The 23,644-nt window shown below is 45.0% G+C and overlaps 1 protein-coding gene across 1 annotated transcript in view; it reads right to left on the minus strand.

The window, feature by feature from the left end:
• The window catches only part of nphp4 (nephronophthisis 4), a 406,773-nt gene that overhangs the window by 155,191 nt on the left and 227,938 nt on the right, over window positions 1-23,644 (minus strand). The window contains exons 9-10 of the mRNA XM_080214939.1: window positions 17,423-17,608; window positions 11,076-11,211 (exon numbers count right to left, since the gene is read on the minus strand). Coding sequence (XP_080071065.1) covers window positions 11,076-11,211; window positions 17,423-17,608 — 322 coding nt within the window. The remainder of the gene's footprint in view (window positions 1-11,075; window positions 11,212-17,422; window positions 17,609-23,644) is intronic.

The raw sequence follows: 23,644 nt of genomic DNA on the forward strand, positions 1-23,644 counted from the left end.
GGGCAGACAGGATTTAAACAAAGTTAAGTCAAGCAGTAGGAAAATAAAGAAGGAAGCAAATAGAGACAAGGGGTAATCATATTAATGATGTGGAGATGCCGGCGTTGGACTGGGGTAAGCACAGTAAGAAGTCTGACAACACCAGGTTTAAGTCCAACTGATTTATTTGATAGTAAACTCACTAGCTTTCGAGGTTTACCTCTTCGTCAGGTGAATGGAGAGTTCTGGCCTCAGACAGAGCACATAACAGCACAGACAGTTCACAGATTACTGATTAGAATGTGAATCTTTACACCTAATGTAGTGTACATCCACACACAAGAGGACGGTCTCAACGGGGATCTTAGGTTCATGTCGCAAAATCTGTAACCCCCATGACTTGCCTGGGTTTGCAAAACGTCACTTACTGTGCTGTCTGGAGACAATACACATCTCTTTAACCTGTGATCAGTGCTCCTTCCACTCACATTGTTGGCCACTTTAAGACTTGAATAGCAGGTCAGGTGTAAAGATTCACATTCTAATCAGTAATCTGTAAACTGTCTGTGCTGTTATATGCTCTGTCTGAGGCCAGAACTCTCCATTCACCTGATAAAGGGGCAAACCCCGAAAGCTTATGAGTTTACTATCAAATAAATCAGTTGGACTTAAACCTGGTGTTGTCAGACTTCTTACTAATAATATTAAAACAGCCAGTCTTTTTACATTTCAACATAAAATTGTGTTTTAAGTAATTAAATTAGTTGCTTAGAATTGTTAGTACAGTAATGGTGTTACTCCTGATGGCTTTACTATTGTAATCTTAATGTTCATTTCAACAGCACAGTGAATGCGTTGAAAGCAAACAAACAATACAGATTAGCCCAGAGCAACAGAAGTTTCACTGATCCTGCTCCTGAGTTTAAAGATTGGATGACTAATGACTGCCTGCAAGGTAGGTGAAGTTTCATTTTCTCTTTATACTGATACCAGTTCATATTGTTGTTTGCATTTGCCATGAAGCACTACAATAAGATCAAATGATGAAATAATTTTTCCTATCCATGACATGAAAAGATGCTCACTGGTTTCATATCAATGTGGTTATACAACTGCTGCTTATGGGTCCTGGTATTTATAGAAAGGCAGATTTATAGCACGGAGGTTGGTGAAATCTAGAAATCCCAGAAAACAATTTTTTTTTATTTATTCGTGGGACATGGGTGTCGCTGGCTGGCCAGTATTTATTGCCCGTCCCGAGTTGCCCTTGAGAAGGTGGTGGTGAGCTGCCTTCTAGAAACGCTGCAGTCTTCGTGCTGTGGGTTGACCCACAATGCCGTCAGGGAGGGAATTCCAGGATTTAGACCCAACGACTGTGAAAGAACAGCGATATATTTCCAAGTCAGGATGGTGGTTGGCTTCAAGAGGGACGTGCAAGTGGTGGTGCTCCCTTGTATCTGTTGCCTGGGTTTGGAAGGTGCTAAGGATCTTCGGTGAATTTCTGCAGAGAATTTCACCAGGACCTCCACGAGTTTGCGTATCCCACTTCCCTCCTGGCAGCTGGACAGATTGGCAAGCTGGCTGACTGTCAAGATGGAAAACCTGGGGCAGGGAGTCACAACCAAGGATCTCGGGCAAGAAAGAAAGATCAAGCGTTGATGCAGGGCTATGGGATGAGAGTTCAATAGTTAGGAGGGTGGGACAGGTCAGGTGGTAGAGGGTGATGGGGGATAAGGTAATATCCCCTGCTAGAGATAAAAGATTGGTTGGTTGGGATATTGAGGAGAGAAAATATTGCTGAAGAGAACACTCTTGCTCCTCGACGTGGCTCCAAGGGGAGAGATCTCTTGCCAGCTCAATCCGGCTGCTCCCATTTCCAGTTCAGTGCCATGTTTCCCCAGTTGAGAGAAACCTAGCCAGCCACCATTAAACTCAAATCAAGCTCCTAATTGGACAGTGGGAGACTGATTTAAATAATCTATTAGACTGTCTTGCCAAACCCAACTGGGACATTTGTACTCCACACAAATAGCAGCAGATTGGGGGCCAGATAACAATTTTAAATTAACCTCACCCACCCACCTGGGAGACGTCTGCAAGAGTTCAATTTGTCAGGCATCCAGTGTGGGAAAAGGATGAATGATCCCATCTGCTCCGCCAAGGTAAGTCAAACATTCAGCTCACTCCAATCTCAGACTCTCATAATGGCAGGCTCATAGCATACTTTTTTGAGAGGAGGCAGACGAAACCTAGGAATCTCAGGAACGCAATTTCAACAGCAGCACTTAAAGGGTGTGCAGGAATCTCACAAAATATAAGCAGGGGACACACCAGCACTGATTGTCTCGTGGGCACCTCAATATCACCAGTACCTCATCAATCATTCTTCACAAACTCCATCTTCAGCCCTTACTGGAGAGAGCTCAGCACACTCGGCAAGCAAGCATGCTTCCCAACCTCTCATCCACCTCTGCTCATCACTTGTCTTCATGCAGGCCAACCTTGCCCACAAGAGGGAGAGATCGCAGACTGGAGGAGAAGGCCTGACGTACAGGAGACCTCCAAATTTGAGGATGCCACCGAGTTGGCCGAGGAGGACAATCTGTGTAGAAGGCGAGGTCAGCCTCTCCCAGCGACCCCTCCATGAGTCAATCACATCCTGACATTCTGAGTGAGTGACATGCAACGTTCATGAACTACCTCTACCTGTACTCTCTCTCAGGCACCAGCAGATCTACAAAGACCAGAAAGGCCAACATAAGCCCACCTCAGATGAGGAATCATTTGACAATCACCTGTCACTGCACTCGCCTGCACCCTCCACCGGCACAGAGACAAACACCTCCGTGGCTCATGGTTATAGATTAGACTCTGGGTCACATTCTGGGGAACACCTCATGGACATGTCTCCACGGCATGTCAGCAGCAGTGACAGCCCAGGAAACTGCTGGAGACCAGGCACCCACTGAGTCCAACTGTAATGATGAGCCTCTGGAAACAGCCACATCACGCATGCTGGAGATGCGACAGCAGAAGCGGACAATCAGATGAGGGTGTGAGAGGCAGTCAGCAAACTAGAGCGAAGGATGGCGTGCATCCACATTCTGTCTAATGCCATGCAAACACCTCAAGGTCTCATGAAAAGGATAGTGACAGCTTTGGAGACATTAGTCCAGCAGATGCTGTACTGCACTGCACATTGTTGGGATTGGGATCCATCAGAAACTCAACAAGAAGGAGACACGACACTTTGACCTCCCTCCAGGAGCTCTTTCTCAGGAAATCAGGCAAGGACTCTCAGGCACCCATGAGGAGGAGGACCAGCAGCTGGAGACCCCAAGGTCATCCATCCAGGAGACCCTAAGCATGTCCAGCCTTACCTAAACCCCTCTGCCTATGAGCCAATCACCTCGAGCTGTGCGGACTGAGGAGCCCAACAGCAGGAGGCCAGGGATCTCAACGTTTCCACTCTCTACAGGTCTCAAAAGTCATCAAAGGCAACAGGGTGAGACAGTCCGCAGGCTGCCTCCACCAATGCTGCAGATATTGGGGATGGCTCCAAGATGTAGCAATTGGGTTAGAATGATTACAATATCATTCCTGGGTCATGGGGTGTTCAATCGCTATTTATATTTTGCATCTTTATTAATATATTTGCTGTTCATGAAAATGATCTCATCATCTGGAAGCATCATGCATCTATGGGCCCTCTTACTGAGAGGGTCAGCCATGCTCCCACTCTGTGATCACCTCCCTTTGTCAGCCTCACATTCATGTGATGTGTAGCTGCCTCATTACAGTTACTCTATTCTTATGATGTGTCAGGGAGATGTGGCAAACACTTTACTGGAAGAATCTACGAAATGCATTAGTAATCAATACTCCTCTCGGGCAGCATGGAGTTAGGCGTACTCAACAGCTTTGAAGGGTTAGCTGTAATTTTATCTCAAAATGAGAAGGCTGCCTTCATTGGTAACGCCCAAGCCAAGACTTGCAGCCATGAAGCTCTCCCTGCGATGCGTGCATTACAGTGTCTGCTAAACGTTCCTCATTAAGGTGACAACTGCATCAAGTCCTTTGACGCAGCATTTGCGCTGGGGTGATCACTTTCATTTCCCAGAGCTCATGGATACGGAGTTCGTCACTGGCCTTTCCAAAGATTAGGGCCTAGTGAATCACGAGGAATGAAGGTGCAAGCCCGAATGCTAAACTTCGAAACCCATTCTCTAAACCCCATTTACAGATTGCAGATGCCTCCCTTAACCATAACCATCCCACCTGCAGACCAGTATCAAGCCAAACAACTCCCATAGCCCCCCATACTGACAATAAGACCATGACCACACCCCTTACGTTCCAGAGTATCTGCATGCATCCTCTCCCATTCACACAGTTGGATTTGCACCCACCTCCTTCTGTCTCTGCAGTGTAGTCTTTCATGTCACGTTCCAGCTCATCAGCCCACCCTTAGCCCCTTAACTACTCCAAAAAAAAAGTCCTCTTAGGGACAAAGGAGGGGAACTATGTTTAGGGCGGCACGATAGCACAGTGGTTAGCACTGCTGCTTCACAGCTCCAGGGTCCTGGGTTCGATCCCCAGCTCGGGTCACTGTCTGTGTGGAGTTTGCACATTCTCCTCGTGTCTGTGTGGGTTTCCTCCAGGTACTCCAGTTTCCTCCCACAGTCCAAAGATGTGCGGGTTAGGTTGATTGGCCATGCTAAGAAATTGCCCCTTAGTGTCCAGAGTAGCAGAGGTTAGAGGGATTAGTGGGTATAATATGTAGGGATATGGAGGTAGGGCCCGGGTGGGATTGTGTTTGGTGCAGACTCGATGGGCCGAAGGGCCTCTTTCTGCACTGTAGGGTTCTATGATAAAAAGAAATGCCCCTATTAATCCTGATTGATTTCCCACCGGCGGGATTCTTCTCCCATCCGTCACTTAGGCCGATTCCGGGGATGGCGAGACTGATGTATGAGGAGAGATTGACTAGGTTAGGATTGTTTTCGCTGCAGTTCAGCCAACTGAGGCGGGTGGGGGGGGATCTCATGGAGGCTTATAAAATTCTAACAGGACTGGACAGGGTAGATGCAGGGAGGATGTTCCTGATAGTGGGGGAGTCCAGAACCAAGGGTCATGGGCTGAGGAGTTAGGGTAGACCATTTAGGACGGAGGTGAGGAGACATTTCTTCACCCAAAGCATAGTGAGCCTGTGGAATTCATTACCACAGGAAGTAGTTGGTGCCAAAACATTGGATGTATTCAAGAGGTGACTGGATCAAACACTTAGGGCGAATGGGATCAAAGGTTATGAGGAGAAAGCAGGATTAGGCTATTGAATCGGATGATCAGCCATGATCGTAACGAATGGTGGAGCAGGCTCGAAGGGCCAAATGGCCTCCTCCTGCTCCTATCTTCTATGTTTCTAAAACCTGCCACCGGTGGGACCGGGAACTTATGCCTAATGACCATTTTTGAGGTTTTATACAATTTATTACCAGCTCCAGAATAAGTTCACAAAATCCCCAAAAGCAGCAAGTCGTATCAATGAGCAAGGTTTCCTGGTTCCAATGAGTTAACTGCTCCCACCCGTACTAACGTACTGCCTCGGAGGAAAACAAATGGAAGAAAAATTTGCATTTCTATAGCATCTTATCACGCAGCATTCCAAACCAATGAATTAGCTTTCAGAATTCAATCACTCTAGTTCCCTTCAGCTAGTTTGCACGTCACCAGGTCCCAAGAAACAGCAAACAAACTAATAAGAAAGAGAAAAGCAAAATACTGCAGACGCTGGAATCTGAAACAACAACAGAAAATGCTGGAAAATCTCAGCAGGTCTGGCAGCATCTGTGGAGAGAAAATACAGCCAACGTTTGGAGTCTAGACGACCCTTCGGCGGCAAAGAGAATCAGCAATGAGGGTGGGGGGGTGCGGATGGGGGGTTTTGGGGGGGATAACTGGATAAAGGGAATGTAAATGAGGAAATAGAAGGCTGACAAAAAGCCTAAAAGTCCAAAAGTGTCCATTAAGTGGTCAGAATGTGTAACGCAGAGCAGAGGTACAGATGGTTAAGGGACTGCCTGGGGATTATGGCAGTTGTCCTGAAAAGTGCGTGTGTTGCGGGGGGGAGGCAAGAAGGAGAACTGGAATAGAGAAATGGAAAATGGAAGTGAGAAAGAAGGGTGATTAAAAATGGATGAATGAGATGAACAGAAGGAACAGAAAAAAGTAAAATAGATGGAAACGGGGTGAAGCTGGCAGGGAGAGTTCATGCTCTGAAGCTGTTGAACTCAATGTTCAGTCCAGAAGGCTGTAAAGTGCCCAATCAGAGGATGAGGTGCTGTTCCTCTAGTTGGTGTTGGGGTTCGCTAGAACACTGCAAAAGGCCAAGGACAGGCCTGTGGACAGGAAAGCAGGGTGGTGTGTTGAAGTGGCAATCGACAGGACGGTCTGGGTCCTGCTTGCAGACAGACCAAAGGTGTTCAAGCAATGTGGTCACCCAGTCTGCGTTTCGTCTCTCCGATGGAGAGTAGACCGCATTAGGAGCAGCGAACGCAATAGACCAGATTGAAGGAGGTGCGTGTGAAGCACTGCTTCACCTGAAAGGAATGTTTAGGACCTGGGATGGTGAGCAGGGAGGTGGTGAAGGGGCATAGAAACTAGAGGCAGGCATAGGCCATTCTGCCATTTGAACCTGCTCTGCCATTCATTGTGATCATGGCTGATCATCGAATTCAATATCCTAATCCCCCCTTCCCCCCATATCCCTTGATCCCTTTAGCCCAAGAGCTGTATCTAATTTCTTCTTGAAATTAAACAACGTTTTGGCCTCAACTACTTTCTGTGGTAGTGAATTCCACACATTCACCATCCTCTGGGTGAAGAAATTTCTCCTCACCTCAGTTCTAAAAGGTTTACCTCTTATCTTCAAACTATGACCCTGAGTTCTGGACTCCCCCACCACTGGGAACATTCTTTCTGAATCTGCCCTGTCTAACCCTGTTAGAATTTTATAAGTTTCTATGAGATCCCCTCTCACTCTTAGAAACTCCACTGAATATAATCCTAACCGACTTAGTCTCTCCTCATATGACAGACCTGCCATCCCAGGAATCAGCCTGGTAAACCTATGCTGCACTCCCTCTATAGCAAGGACATTCTTCCTCAGATAAAGACATCAAAACTGCACACAATACTCCAGGTGTGGCCTATGGCCTACACAATTGCAGCAAAACATCCCTATCCCTCTATTCAAATCCTCTTACTATAGAAACATAGAAGATAGGAGGCAAGGGGAGGTCATTTGGCCCTTCGAGTCTGCTCCGCCATTCATTATGACCATGGCTGATCATCCAACTCAATAGCCTAATCCTGTTTTTCCCCCATAACCTTTGATCCCATTCACCCCAAGTGCTCCAGCCACCCCTCAAATACTTTCAATGTTTGGCATCAACTATTCCCTGTGGTAATGAATTCCACAGGCTCATCACTCTGTGTGAAGAAATGTCTCCTCACCTCCATCCTAAATGGTCTACCCTGAATCCTCAGACGATGATCCCCGGCTCTTAACTCCCTCAACATCGGGAATATCCTCACCGCATCTACCCTGTCTAGTCCTGTTAGAATTTTGTAAGTCTCTATGAGATGTCCCCTCATTCATCTGAACTCCAGCGAAAACAACCCTACCTTAGTCAATCTCTCTTCATACATCAGTCCCACCATCCCCAGAAACAGCCTGGTAAACCTTTGCTGCATTTCCTTGGGAGCAAAAACATCCTCCCTCAGAAAAGGAGGCAAAACTGTACACAATATTCTAGGTGTGGCCTCACCAAGGACCTGTATAATTGCAACAGCAAATTACATCTTCAAAGAATTCCAACAGATTTGTCAAGCATGATTTCCTTTCATACATCCATACCAGGTCTGTCTGATTCTACCACTGCTTTCTAAATGCTGTGCTATAAAGACGCTGATAATGGGTTTGAGCATCTCTCCCACTGCCAATGTTAAGTTTACTGATCTATACCTCTCTGTTTTCTCTCTACCTCCCTTTTAGAATATTGGAGTGACATTAGCTACCCTCCAATCTGCAGGAATTGTTCCAGAATCGATAGAATCCTGGAAGATGACCACCAATGCATCCACTATTTCTAGAGCTACTTCCTTAAGTAAGCCAACATACTATTTGCCTTCTATACTTCCTGCTGTGCCTGAGCGCTCACTTTCAGCGACTGGTGCAGAAGGACTCTAAGGTCTCGTTAAGAATCCGCCTCTCAATTTACACCCATTTAAGTAATAATCTGTCTTCTTATTATTGCTACCAAATTGGATAACCTTATACTTATCCATGTTATACTGCATCTGGCCACACACTCAGCCTGTCCAATTCATGCTGAAGCATCTCTGCATCCTCCTCATGGCTCACCCTCCCACCCAGCTTTGTATCATCTGCAAATTTGGAGATAACACATTCAGTTCCCTCTTCCAAATCATTAATAGTTAATGTGAACAGTTGGTCTCCTAGCTCAGGTCCCTGCAGAACCCTACCAGTCATTGACTGCCAATCAGAAAAAGACCCATTTATGCCAACTCTTTAGTAACCAGCTTTCCACCAATCTCAAGGTATTACCTGCAATCCCGTGTGCTTTAACTTTACAGAGTAGTGTTACAGGAGACCTTGTCAAAAGACTTCTGGAAGTCTAAATAAACCACATCCACTGGTGCTCCTCGGTCAACTCTACTAGTTACATCCTCAAAATATTCCACTCGATTCGTCAAACCTGATTTCCCTTTTGTAAATCCGTGCTGACTCTGTTTGAGTATACCACTGCCTTCCAAATGCCGAGTTATGAAATCCTTAATAACATACTCTAGCAACTTTCCCAGTACCGATGTTAGGCTCACTGGTTCCCTGTGTTACCTCTACTTTCCTTTTTGAGTAGTGGGCTTATATTAGCTACCCTCCAATTTGTAGGAACAATTCCAGAGTCCAAACAATTTTGGAAAATAACCACCAGTGGATCTATTATTTCTAGGGCCATTTCCTTAAATATTCTGGGATGAAGGGTAACAGATTCTGGAAATACATCCACCCTCAATTCCAACAACTCCCCCAAAACCATTTCTCTGCTGATGTTGATTTCATTCAGCTCCTGAATATGTTTCTCGAGTACATTACTCAGGTCTTCCTTTGTGAAGGCTGAAGCAAAGTAAAAATTTAATTCCTCAGCCATTTCGTTATTCATAGAACATAGAACATTACAGCCCAGTACATGCCCTTCGGCCCTCGATGTTGCGCCGACCAGTGGAACCAATCTAATGACCCTCTAACCTAAACTATTCCGATGTTATCCAAATGCCTATCCACTGACCATTTGAACACCCTTAAAGTTGATGAGTCCACAACTGCTGCAGGCAGGGCATTCCATGCCCTTACTACCCTCCGGGTAAAGAATTCCCCATATGAATTCTCTCATTTCTGACTGTAAGGGGCCTACATTTGTGTCTGTCAATCTTTTTCTCTTTTTATGTCTACAGAAACTTTTACAGTCAGTTTTGGTGTTCCCCGCTATCTTACTTTCATACCCTATTATTCCCTTCTTAATCAATCCCTTGGTCCTCCTTTGCTGAATTTTAAACTGTTCCCAATCCTCAGGCCTATTGTTTTTTCTTGCCAATTTGTATGCTTCTTCCTTGAATCTGATACAATCAGAGGGCCTCCGTCTGCACTGCGGGGATCCTATTCTCTGATTCTATTACATTTGTGTATATGGGAGATCACAGGGGATGCCTAGCAATCTGCAGACGGCTTCCCCGGCGAGTTGAAGCTCTGCGACCCCCGTCATCACCAGTGTGAAACTCCCAATTGCCAAAAGATTGTCAGAGTCTGGTAAAATTGTGCTGTGCACCTCGCTGAAAAAACCAGAGTGAAACACATAGAGTCAAAGAGGTTTACAGTATGGAAACAGGCCCTTTGGCCCAACTTGTCCATGCCACGCATTTTTTTAAATCCCTAAGCTAATTCCAATTGCCTGCTTTTGGCCCCGATCCCTCTATACCCAAGTTACTCATGTAACTGTCTAAATGCTTTTTAAAAGACAAAATTGTATCCACCTCTATTACTACCTCTGGCAGCTCATTCCGGACACTCACCACCCTCTGTGTGAAAAAATTGCCCCTTTGGACACGTTAAACCTGTGCCCTCTAGTTTTCGACTCTCACTTTAAACCTGTGCCCTCTAGTTTTAGACTCCCCTATCTTTGGGAAATGATATGGACTATCTAACTGATCTATGCCCCACATTATTTTATAGACCTCTATAAGATCACCCCTCAGCCTCCTATGCTCCAGAGATAAAAGTTCCTGTCTATCCAGTCTCCTTATAACTCAACTCATCAAGTTCCGGTAGCGTCCGAGTAAATCTTTTCTGCACTCTTTCTCTTTTAATAATATCCTTTCCATAATAGGGTGACCAGAATTGCACGCAGTATTCCAAGTGTGACCTTACCAATGTTTTGTACAACTTCAATAAGACGTCCCCCAACGTCTGACCGATGAAAACAAACATGCCGAATGTCTTCTTCACCACTCTGTCCATCTGTGATTCCACGTTCAAGGAGCAATGAACATGTACCCTTAGATCTCTTCATTTCAGACTTTTGTGGTACTTAGAATTTTTTGGGGGGGTACATTCGGTCCTATATGATAGGATGGGACTTGAACACCCAAACCTTTCACTGGTAGCTAGCTTTGGTTGGAATGATCAACTCATTTCCTGAAAGGATTTAACTTGATCTGATCTTCATTAAGGTCCCACTCCACCAGTAATTAGAACCTCTTCCTTAAAGAAAAATCAAAATGTTGAATGCACGATGGTTTCCTCTTCTAGTTTACTTCAAACTGGTCAAAATACTTCCCACTTCCTCAAAGAGATTTGAAATGCTTGTTTAGAAACAGTACAATGTAACAAATTACAAGGTTGAAAATCTGTGTTACATCTGTGTTCTGCTAAACACATGAACACAAACTGCTTATTGTTGCTTTACTCACAATGTGTGCAAGACCACAGCTTCTAAAGCAGCTGGCAAGTAACTTACGGAATACGGAATGCTGTGATCCTTGAAACCGGTTTGATTTCCTGGACGCAGTTGATCGCTCGTACGTACTGCCTTCTTGCTTCTCCAAGCGACACGAGAAGCGGAAGGTGATAGTGCCTGATTCCACCTGCTTTACCTGAAAATAAGGAAGTAGCTTTGTGAAACTTTGCACTAAAGAAAGAAATCCTACTTGGTTACAGCTGGGTTTATCAGTCAAGGGTGCACTGAATCTTCCCAGCACAGGGAAGACGGTCAAAGAACTTAAATGACACAAAAAATATTCGCAAGTCACTGCTGCATGTACAACACATACACAGTGTGGCACAGTGGTTAGCACTGATGCCTTCCACCGCCAGGAATCCAGGTTCAATTCCAGCCTCCGGTGACTGTGCAGAGTTTCTGCGTGGCTGCGTGGGTTTCCTCCGAGTGCTCCTGTTTCCTCCCACACTCCAAAGACGTGCAGGTTAGGTTAAATGGCCTTCTAAATTGACCTTAGTGTCAGGGGAATTAGCAGGGTAAATTCATGGGGTTACGGGAATTGGGCCTGGGTGGGATTGTTGTTGGGAGCAGGCTTGACAGTCTGAACAGCTCCAGTGAATTCATATTTTAAAAAGATACAGGTTTTTTAAAAAACGCTGAGGCAGTTTCTGTTGCGTTGCAGGTTTATTTTTAATTTATTTAATATTTTTAAGAAGCGGGTTGATGGGTTCTTGATAAGAGAGGGGATTAAGGGTTATGGGGAGAGGGCGGGAAAGTGGAACTGAGCCACAACAGATCAGCCATGATCTTATTGAATGGCGGGGCAGGCTCGAAGGGCTAGATGGCCTACTCCTGCTCCTATTTCTTATGTTCTTATGTTCTTATTTTGTAGCAAACTTCTGCTCTTTGCTGATTTAGGAAAATTAACATCTTAGCCTGGGGTAGATGGAGATTGGCTTCCGAGTGTGGGTCCAGGCACACTGTTGGAGAAGAGCTGAGTTGGCTTTATTTTTCATCCAACCTTGTTAAACCTGTAAGTTCAAAGTGACCTCTATCTATTCTCCCAGCACCATTTGGTACTGCAGGAACATCTGGGTACAGGTACACTTCAGGGCAACTGCCTCTACTGAAACATATGAAAAGGAAGATTTGGAATTGTATTGTGCCTTCCATCACCTCAGAATACCCCAAAGCACTTAATAGTCAATTAGCTCAGAGTAATGAGGTAATAATAATCTGTTCTGGTGATGTTAAGTGAGAGTTAAACCTTGGTCCAGACACTGGGAAGAACCATCCAGCTTTCTCTCAAATGGTACCAATCTTAAATTTCATAGGGGCTGCACAGTGGCACAGTGGTTAGCACCGCTGCCTCTCAGCACCAGGAACTCAGGTTCCATTCCAGCCATGGATGACAGTGTGTAGTCTGTACATCTCCCCGTGTCTGCGTGGGTTTCCTCTGGGTGCTCCAGTTTCCTCCCACAGTCCGGAAGACGTGCTGGTTAGGTGCATCGGACACGCTAAATTCTCCCTCAGTGTACCCGAACAGGTGTCGGGAGTGTAGCAACTAGAGGATTTTCACAATAACTCCATTGCAGTGTTAATGTAAGCTACTTACATAAGAACATAGGAACTAGGAGCAGGAGCAGGCCATCTGGTCCCTCGAGCCTGCTCCTCCATTCAAAAAGATCATGGCTGATCTTTTTGTGGACTCAGCTCCACTTACCCACCCACTCACCATAACCCTCAATTCCTTTACTGTTCAAAAATCTACCTATCCTTGCCTTAAAAACATTCAATGAGGTAGCCTCAACTGCTTCACTGGGCAGGGAATTCCACAGTTTCACAGCCCTTTGGGTGAAGAAGTTCCTCCTCGACTCAGTTCTAACTTGCGACCCTAACAAAATAAACTTTAAACATATTTATGACCCCTAGTTTTATCCTCTCCAAGTTTGTGTAGTTTAGCAATTATCTCCCTTCTATCTAATAGATTCTAGCGAATGGGAAAGTGACAAAGAATAGCAAAGGATAGCAAAACAGAGGTAAGAGCAACAAAATAGAGAATGAAAAGAAACTTGCAACAGATGTGAAAATCAATGCAAAATACTTATAATTTCATTAGGAGAAATAAGGCGGTCGGAAGCAATTGTGCCCCTTGAAAACCGATAACAGCATTAGTGACAATGAAAATATGGAAAAGGCAGTCATGCTGAATATTACTTGGCAGCAGTAGTTATGGTAGCAGAAGGAGACAGCATGCCAAGCGTCACAAAGGAACTATTATTGAATTAGGGACTCAACAAAATTAATGTAAGCAAGACCACAGTAATGGAGAAATTAATGGCACTTAAAAGTGATAAATCCCCAAGGCCAAATGGTTTCCATCTCAAGATTTTCAAAAATGATGAGAGCATTGTCGACGCCTAACTATAATAATCCAAAGTTTTATCGATTAAGGAACTACTCCTGTAGATTAGAAAACTGCACAAGTCACTCCACTATTGAAGAAAAGGGATAAAGGGAGACCAGGGAATTATACTTAGTCTAACATCTGTGTTCAGGGAATCATTATGAGTCTATGATTAAGAATCAGGTGAATGGAAACATTGAAAATTTTCAGCCCGTCAGAGAAAGCCAAAGTGAAGTTATACAGGATAGATTATAACTTATATGGGGAGACAATAGCTTTGTGATATCATCACTAGACTATTAATCCAGAAACTCAGCTAACGTTCTGAGGAGCCGGGTTCAAATCCTGCCATGGCAAATGGTGGAGTTTGAACTCAATAAAAAATCTTGAATTAAAACTCAACTGATGACCGTGAAACCATTGTTGATTGTTGAAAAAACCCATCTGGTTCAGCAATGTCCTTTAGGGAAGGAAATCTGCTGTCCTTATCTGGTCTGGCCTACATGTGACTCCAGAGCCACAGCAATGTGGTTGACCCTCAATTCCCTCTGAAATGACCTAGCAAACCACTCAGTTCAAGGGCGACTAGGAATGGGCAATAAGTGCTGGCCCAGCCAGTAATGCCCATGTCCCACAAACGAACAAAAAAATGGCGAGTTTGATTGAACTTTCAAGGGGATTATAACATTGGGAAGCGGAATGTTGATGGCTATTATTTATATGGACTTTCAAAAGTCACATGATACACTCCTTCACAAGAGACTGTTAAAGTTGCAGCTCATGAAAGTAAAGGCAAATTATGAAACCATGTAGAGAATTAGGTTAACGGAGGGGGACAGAGAGTAGACGGAAATCGGCAGACACGCTAGTTGGCAGGAAGTGACCAGGTGCCTGTGTTATTCATTATATTTATTAATAACTTAGATAATTGAATAGAAAACAAAATATTCCAGTTAGTCGATGACACGAAGACAGATGCATATTAAACAGTGCAGCTGGAAACATTAAAATTATAGATTTGATTAATTAAGTGAATGGGCAAATGGATTATGATGCAAGTAACTGTGAGATTGTCCATTTTGGGACCTATGAGGGTAAAACGGGGTACTCTCCAAATGATGAAAAGCTAGACTTGAGGTTCCAAGTACAAAAATCATTAAAGTGTCGCAATAAAGTATTTAAAACAATCAAAAAGAATAGAAGGTTGGCTTTCGTATCTAGAAGAATGCAAAGATGATTTATGAGGATGTTGACCGGACTGGTGAGCGTGGGTTATAGGGAGCAGTTGGCCAGACCGGAGCTTTATTCCTTGGAATGTAGGAGAATGAGGGGTGACCTTCTCGAGCTGGACAAAATCATCAGGGGCATAGATAGGCAATTCTCCCAAAAAAGTTCTAAGAATATGCGTAAAAACTGGAGTAACTCACACTGATTTTTTCAGGGGATATTCAAAATGAATCTCCCACATTCTGAACACTGTAGATTGTCTCAGAGAGATACATACTGAAAATCAGGGGGCAGGGCCTATTCCTGCTGGAGAGGCTCGCTACATAGCGTGGAGCAGGCCACTGCATGCGCTGATCTGTCAGAGCAGAGATCGGTGTATGCGCAATGGCCCCACCCTGCAGGCCTCCCAATCGCCGGCCAGCCCTGCGACTCTGCATCGCTGTCACTCCAACCCCACCACCCCCCACGTCAGAATCACTGTCATCCCGGATCCCTCCGAACCAGCACTGATGTTCCCCCCTACCATCTCGGGGGACCAACCCCGACCTCCCCGCAGTCCCAATTCCACCCCATCCCCACCCCAACTACCCGGATGGCCAGCCTGATCACCCCACTCTCTTCGTCTGCCACCAATCCTTTTGCAGAGTGGATCGGTGGCAGACAAATGACTCTGCACCCCGCTGATCTTTGTTAGGCAGTGTCAAAGTGCCCCAGGCAGTGCCAGGGGGCCAGGCCGGCACCAACAGGATGGCAATGCCCAGGTGGCACCCCCCCTAACCTCCAGCCTCCTCGGAAGGTCTCCATGGCCTCCGTTCCCTCCAGTGGGATCGGCCATCAGTTCCCTGTTAATGGGTAGCTGTTGCAAATCCCGCTGGAGTGAACTACTCCTGGCTGGGAGTGGGGGAGAGAGGATGGTGGGGGGGGAGGGTGGGGGGGAAGAGAGAGGATGGTGGGGGGGGGGGTAGGATGGTTGGGGGGGGGGGGGAGAGGATGGTGGTGGGGGGGAGAGAGGATGGTGGGGGGGCAGGGAGAGAGGATGGTGGGGGGAGGAAGAGAGGATGGTGGGGGGGCAGGGAGAGAGGATGGTGGAGGTAGAGAGGATGGTGGGGGGGTAGAGAGGATGGTGGGATGGGGTGGGGGGGTGAGGATGGGGGGGTTTACGGTTGGGGTGTTGGGAGGCAGGGGGGAGGTGGTGGTGGAGGGTGGTGGTGGAGGGTGGCAGTGGAGGCACTTGCAGGCCCAGAGACTTCAGTCCCACGCCCGCGAATGAAATGAAAATACAAATTTTAATATTTAAAATTAGCTGATCGGCGCAGAGCTGATGACACTGAAAATCCTGGCCCTGGAGACGTGCAGAGAAAGTGGCGCCCAGCATGGAACCCACAAAATGGCCTCCGCTGATGTCTCCCAGCCCACTGCTCTGCTGCAGCAACGCAGTGGGCTGGGAGAATCACCCCCAAGAAGTCTTTTTCCCGGAGAGGAGGAATTGAAAACTAGGGGGCATTGGTTGAAGGTGAGCGGAGAAAGATTTAAAAGGGACCTGAGGGGCAACTTCTTCACCCAGTGTATGGTGCGTATAAATGGAATGAGCTGCCAGAGGAAGTGGCTGAGAGAGATACAACAGCAACATTTAAAAAACATTTGGATAAGTACATGAATGGGAAAGAATTAGAGGGATATGGGCCAAACACGAGCAACTGAGGCTAGCCGGGAGGGCACCATGGTCAACATGGACTGGTTGGTCCGAAGGGCCTGTTTCCATGCTGTATTGCTCTATGACTCTAAGACTAGAGCACAAGAAGCGAAAAGTCATGTTTCAGTTACACAATGCACCGACAGTTCTGGGTATCACACCTTAGGGAGGATATATTAACCATGGAGGAACTGCAATGTTGATACCCAACTCCAGGGGTGTGAGGAAAGCTTAAAGAAACATCAACTTTACAATGTTGATTTCAACTTTACAACACAATACAGCATGGAAACAGGCCCTTCGGCCCAACCAGTCCATGCTGACCATGGTGCCCTCCCAGCTAGCCCCAATCGCCCGTGTATGGCCCATATCCGTCTAATTCTTTCCCATTCACGTACTTATCCAAATGTGTTTTAAATGTTGCTGTCGTATCTCTGTCAACCACTTTCTCTGGCAGCTCATTCCATATATACATGATGTGCCGTCAGATTCTTGCAAACGCACTGATGTTCTGTATGACTCAACAGGGTGAACCATCTTTATTAATTGGAAACAAGTGTTTTGTTCTCTTATATCTTTTTGGCATGACCATCACGATCTGTATTTAATATGCACTTAAACTCACAGAAGTCCTGGGTTAAGCCGGCAACTGACAGTGATCTATGGCTTCATTATGAACCCATACCAATGAAGAAACTTATGCTAAGGTGTGCAGACATCAGGAGTTGCCTCAACGACTTGCCAGGCAAGAGTTGAGAGCGCTTAGCACCACCAGACACCTCCTGAGTGATTCCTGGCCCTGATTCAGAAACAAATCCCCCATTCCAATGGGAAAATCCGATGGTTCCAACTTACGATGTTCCGACTTACAACGTGGGTTACAGGAACCAATTACGTTGCAGGCCTGAGGACTTCCTGTAGTGGCAAAATGCAGCACCACCTGAAGAAGTGACTGGGGCTCCAACCCTCCAGCGGGTTCAGCTTTGCTGTAAAGTACACGCGGCACGGATAAACTCATATTGCTGAGCAGAAACCACCTACCTCCTCTGAGCTCATCTCAGTGGAGGGAGATTTGTAAACCAGCAGGTTGCTGGGATTAGATGAAGGTCCGCCATGAAGTGCCACCGTTATGTCAGAGGTATCCGATGCCAGGAAGGGATTCCAAACAGCCCAGCGCAACGTCTGCATGTACGCCATCTTATCCAAGGAACTGGTAGAACTGGAGAGCTGTGGACAAAAAGATTCCCTCCTTTAGGAAACGCAACATGGAGCTCAGCATTAATCAATCTCTATGCATTTTTAACAGCAAAGGAACTCCAGGTATTCCACGCGCCATTACCTATATCAGGCTTAAAGAGGCATCGCCCTTTATTGGAAAATGTTTGTCAACTTGTTTTTCGGAATCAGAGAATTGTTCTGTTGCAGAAGGAGACCATTCAGCCCATCATGTCTGTACTGAGCCTTCAAACGAGCATCATGACTTAGTGCCATTCCCCTGCATATTGTTTCTACTCAAATAATCATCTAAAGCCCTTTTGAATACCTCAATTGAATGGCTCCTCCGCCACACTTCCATGATGTGGAGATGCTAGCGTTGGACTGGCGTGGGCACCGTAAAAAGTCTCACAACACCAGGTTAAAGTCCAAATAAACCTGTTGGACTTTAAGCTGGTGTTGTGAGGCTTCTTACATTGACCACACTTCCAGGCAGAGCATTCTAGGCCCAAAACACACGCTGCGCGAAAAAGATATTTTCTTTCACGTCGCATTTGCTTCTTTTGCAAATCACTTTAAATCGCAACCCTTTCATTCCTTAAGAGCTGGAACTGTTTCTCCTGATGTAGCTCCCCAGCCCCCTCAAGACTTTAAACAACTCAATCAAAACTGTCTTTTTTTTATCAGAAGTATGTTCAATAAACACATCAAAAGGTAACAGTGCGCTACTGTCAATACGTTAAAATCAATACAGAACTTTTCTACAGTGACTGGTGGGTTCAGTGCAGTAATTAGAATTCAGCCATATTGTACCACCTCATGTCAGATGTACAGTGAATGCCTCATTGCCACATTATGCTCGAGTGACTTTCTATTCCTTATTTTCCTCTTTGGTGATCTTCTACATCTGGATCACTAAGTGGTGTATAAAAGTTCTCCTCAACACACTCTGCTCAACACCATTTGAGAATCTTGGAACGTGGAACGGAAGCGTTCCACAGAGCTCAAGTATCACATTGTTCTACACACCAATCAGCTAAATGATAACAGCAGTTTAATGGGGCAGTGCACTGCTGAGGGATCCATAAGATAAAACCTCAATCAGATCCAATTATGGTCATGCAACAATGGAGCGGTTGCTAATTATGCTCACTTTTTTGTAATAATAATTATGACATTACGTAGAATGTACAGTTCAGAAAAAAAAACCCAACCCTTTGAATGGGTCAATCTCAATGTTTATGCTCTTTCCACATCTCTTTGAACCATAGAATCCCCACAGTGCAGGAGGAGGCCATTTGGCCCATTGAGTCCACACTGACCACAATCCCATCCAGGCCTTATTTCCATAACCCCATGTCCATAACCCCAGCTAGTCAGTCCCCCTGACACCAAGGGGCAATTTAGCATGGCCAATCAACCCAACCCGCATGTCTTTGGAGGAAACCGGAGCAGCCGGAGGAAACCCACGCAGGCACGGAGAGAACGTGCAGACTCCACACAGACAGTGACCCAAGGCTGGAATTGAACCCAGGTCCCTGGCACTGTGAGGCAGCAGTGCTAACCACTGTACTACCATGCCTCCCTTCTCGTCACTGAATCAATTCCATCTGGCTTAGTGATGGGCAGCCTTGGCTTAGCGAGTGGGCCGTGTTAGTGACCCTCCTTCATCTCAGTGGGCCGCAAGATTGAAATCAGCCTTGTTCACTGACCGTGACTCCATGAATAAGATTAAATACATTCAATACACACTGAATAGTTCATAAGTTATAGAAAATGCTTGATCATTGATATATTAATAGAACTGTCATCAACCTCAAATGATAAAAACAAAAGAAATAATTACGCTTTGGACACAGAGGGAGCTCTCGTCTCTCTCAGTCATTTGTTGTAAGTAATCAGCATGCACCTCACTTCATGTGCTCTGGCTTTACATATGTATCACTTCAGACATATCGTCAGGAAAAAAAACCACATGGATGGAAATCAGCAGAACGTGGCAACCCTGCACATGGGCATTGGTCAACAGAATGTCCTGTGGGCTACATTCAGAACCCAGGGGGCTGCTGGGGGGTTGTGGATTGCCTACCACTGATCAAGCTTTCCATTCTTTCTGCCCTTGTCTTCATTGAACTTCCTCATAAATATTTCCCTGCTACTCACCTCATCTACACCTTTCTGATAGTGGGTTGCACATAATAACCACTCTAAGCAGAGGATTTTTTTTTCCCCCAGTCTGATGGGCCCAGTCATGACATTTTGGAGACTTCATCCACAAACCTAAATAATCTCAATAGGAATGGCACTCCTGAAGAGGTTTGCTAACCATTTCTGCTTATTGTGCCTATTCTCAAAAGATTTGAGACACGAATATAAAAGCAGACAACGCAGTGGGGACACTATGACGGCACATCACACTATTGTGCATGGAGGGACCAGAGAAGGGGATCAACATCATTTTAAACATGCCGTTTTGAGTGCTCACATAAAGGCTTCAGCATGCATTCAATGTCAGGCTTACTCACCTGAGGAGCGAATTCAGAGGCCAGCTTAATCTACCTTGGAGCACTTTCAGGAGGTTAGTTCAAGGGCAATCCTGAGGGACAGACCATGTAACAGTTGACTGGTTCCCCCACCCCCTACCCCCTTTGGGGGGACTAAACGGCTGCAGGAAAGCAAGTTAAAATGGGATAAACTTCAGATTTACATTTTTACACAACACTGCTTGACATCGGATACGATAGTAGGATTGGCCACATTATCTATCAGGTATAATATTACAACTAAACAATCGTTATGAATAGATAGGAAATACATGAAACACCTCAAATAGCATGAAATTAACCTTTGGTGAAGGGGCTAAATGCGTGATTCTAAATTGTAAGCCCGTTTTATACTCAATGGAAAAGAAATTTGAGTGAGTGGTAAATCAGACTGCCGACACATGGGTACCTATCTGCGCTACTGCAGAAGATGTGGAGATGCCGGCATTGGACTGGGGTAAAACAGAAAGAAATCCCACAACGCCAGCTTAAAGTCCAACAAGTTTATTTGTAGCAAATGCCGCAAGCTTTCGGAACAGACTGTCCCTTCATCAGGTGGGATGTAAGAACTCCCAGCCACCTGACGAAGGGGCAGCCTGTTCCGAAAGCTTGCGGCATTTGCTACAAATAAACTTGTTGGACTTTAAGCTGGTGTTGTGGGATTTCTTTCTGTTCTACTGCAGCAGACCCAATCTATTCTGAGTGCCTCTGAACCCATTAATAATAATTTTATTTTTTTTTCTTAAAAATAAACCTTTCATGTTGTAGGGTTAGTTCATTGGCGTGTCGGTATGAGGAATAAGTGACACAGTGGCTATGTCACGGGACTAGTAATCCAGAGGCCCGAGGGCCTTAATTCCAAGTTGCATCATGACAGCTGATGGAATTTAAACTCAATTAATGTTAAAAACAAAAAGACCATGAAACTATCAATGAGTGTTGTAAAAACCCATCTGGTTCACTAATGCACACGGGGGAAGGAAATCTGCTGTCTTTACCTGGTCTGGCCTACATGTGACTCCAGATCCAGGGAAATGCATTTGACTCTTAAACTCCTCTTGCAGTCAATTAGGGGTGGGCAACAAATCTTGGCCTTGCCAGCGATGCCCACATCCCACCAACATTTTTTTTAAAAACGTGTTCATACTATGGAGCGATTTAAGAAAAAAACAAGAGATTTAATTTCAAACAGATAGGATTGAGGATGTGCAACTTGTGCCAAGGTCGTGGAATGTGAACACATGCAGTTAGCTGCTCCCTGACCAGGCTCAGCAGCCAGTATTAGCAACCCATCATCGGTTTAGTTGATATTCATTTCTGGAAGCAGTGGGAGGATTAATTGCTAAAGCCCCTGACATTCTGTACCCGGCTAATAATTCAATGCCGTATTCACACTTCCAAAGAGAGGCGACATAGTGATCGAGAGGTGACATATTCACTGTGGCAACCACAGTGTGGGTGCTGCTACAACTCTGGAGAGCGGCAAGCTTTAGCAACAAATAGGACAGAAAAAAAACAGAAGAGATCAAAAACTCAATCGGTTTATTAAATCAGAATAAATTAATCATGAAGACTTCAAGCTTTTACGGTTCCCCGCATTTAAATTTTTAATTAAAAAAAAATTTTCAATTATTCTCCAATTGGGTACTTTTTGTTTGTAAATTAGTTTCCTAAGGCTACAAGTAAGCTACAAATCAATCATACGAACGATGAACTTATTAATAAACAATGCAATGCTTAAGTAAAGCAGGTCTCAAAGGACAGGTTTAACTTGCGATGTGAGGGGAAATTTATGAGTGTGTCATTGTGAAAAACAAAACAGTAAAATTGATTTTGGAACTTTAGTTATGAGGCAAGTATTGTTTGATTAAAATGCAATTACTAAAAGGGCCATCAATTTGGAAATCATATTCTGGCTAAAGTTGGACTGTGCAGATTTTAATTGCTTAAGATTTTCTCAATATTACAAAGCCTCTGCCTGATTTGTAATTGCTTTCCGTCACAAAGTAAACATAAAATGGGGCAAGTGCTTTATAGTTTAATTTGCTGGTAATATTTATTAAACGGAGGTGGTGAAGATTTTTTTTTAAAAACAGGATTTGAATTCAGGTTCCACGTTAAGTCAAAAGCTATGATAAATCCCTGTGCTAAAAATTATAGGCAAGAAGTGGATCATAAATTATTACTGTCCAAGATCCTGTTTTTAAGCATGTTCTGTATATTATTTCATAAATTGCAAATTAATTGAAACTAAATGAGAGTCAGGATTGGTCCATGCATTTGATTGTGTTTTTGACCTGCAGCAAATTGATGACTGCATCAAATTCTGATGAAGCATTAGCGGACTGCAATGGCATTTTTTAAATTAATTAGTGGGGCGTCAGCATTGCTGGCAGGCCAGCATTTATTGCCCTCCCAAGTTGCCCTTGGAGGGCATTTGAGAGTCAACCACATTGTTGTGGTTCTGGAGTCACATGTAGGCCAGACCAGGTAAGGGTGGCAGATTTCCTTCCCTAATGGACATTAGCGAACCAGATGGGTTTTTCCAACAATCGACAACGGTCTCACGGTCATCAGTAGATTCTTAATTCCAGATTTTTTTTTATTGAATTCAAGTTCCACCATCTGCCGTGGCGGGATTCAAATCCAGTTCCCCAGAATATTAATAGTCTAGCGATAATACCACTAGGCCATTACCCCCTCCGTTGCTCATGGTGAGGCAGATTTGAGGCTTGAATGTTTCTCTCAATCTTGGGGGCAGGGAGTGGAATTTCTACATGGTTCAGCCATTCCGCTCTTCATTTAAGCCCCACGTCTCAGCTCACAAGGTCGGCACATAACTCTCATCCTTCTGCCCTCTATGCCATGTTGCTGAAGGGTTCATGGGAGGAAACCAGACAGAACCCATCCATTCATGCAGGGGAAGTGCCAGGCCTTGACGGAATGCCTCTGTTTGGTGGTATTGCCAAGTCAGACAAACCAAAAAGGTGCCAACTTCAAACCCTGGCTGATTCATCTCATAAGCCAACACATTTGGGATGCTACCATTGGCTTGGAGTTAAGGGGGGCAGGGAGATGGGTGGTGGGAGGGCAGGTGAAATCAGCCAGAGTTCCTGTTCCTGATTAAAACTACAAAGTGCAAGCTGGAACATCATTGATGGTCGAACAGCCTGTCAAACATGCACGGTCAATCCCACTGCGTTGAAGTTACATTAATTATCAGCACGCATAAGCAAAACCTCAACTTGATTCAATGACTTCAGTCTAGGAGAATGAAAGGGAAAACATTTTTTTTGTTTATATCCAACTCAATCCAATCAAAGCCCAATTCAAAGTCTCAGCAAGTGAGACATTCCTGATCCAAGCTGACAAGACAAGCTTCACACTTCCTGTCTTGGGCTTGATCTAGATGATCCAAGCTGTTTGGAGCAAGCATTGCACCTTCTCCAAGGCTTCATCTTATTTGCATCTAAGCCAAAGGCCTAGATGCCACTTTAAAAAATTG

The sequence above is a fragment of the Carcharhinus amblyrhynchos genome, chromosome 30, assembly GCF_965287045.1.
Source record: "Carcharhinus amblyrhynchos chromosome 30, sCarAmb.v2.hapA, whole genome shotgun sequence".
In the NCBI taxonomy this organism is placed as follows: Eukaryota; Metazoa; Chordata; class Chondrichthyes; order Carcharhiniformes; family Carcharhinidae; genus Carcharhinus; species Carcharhinus amblyrhynchos.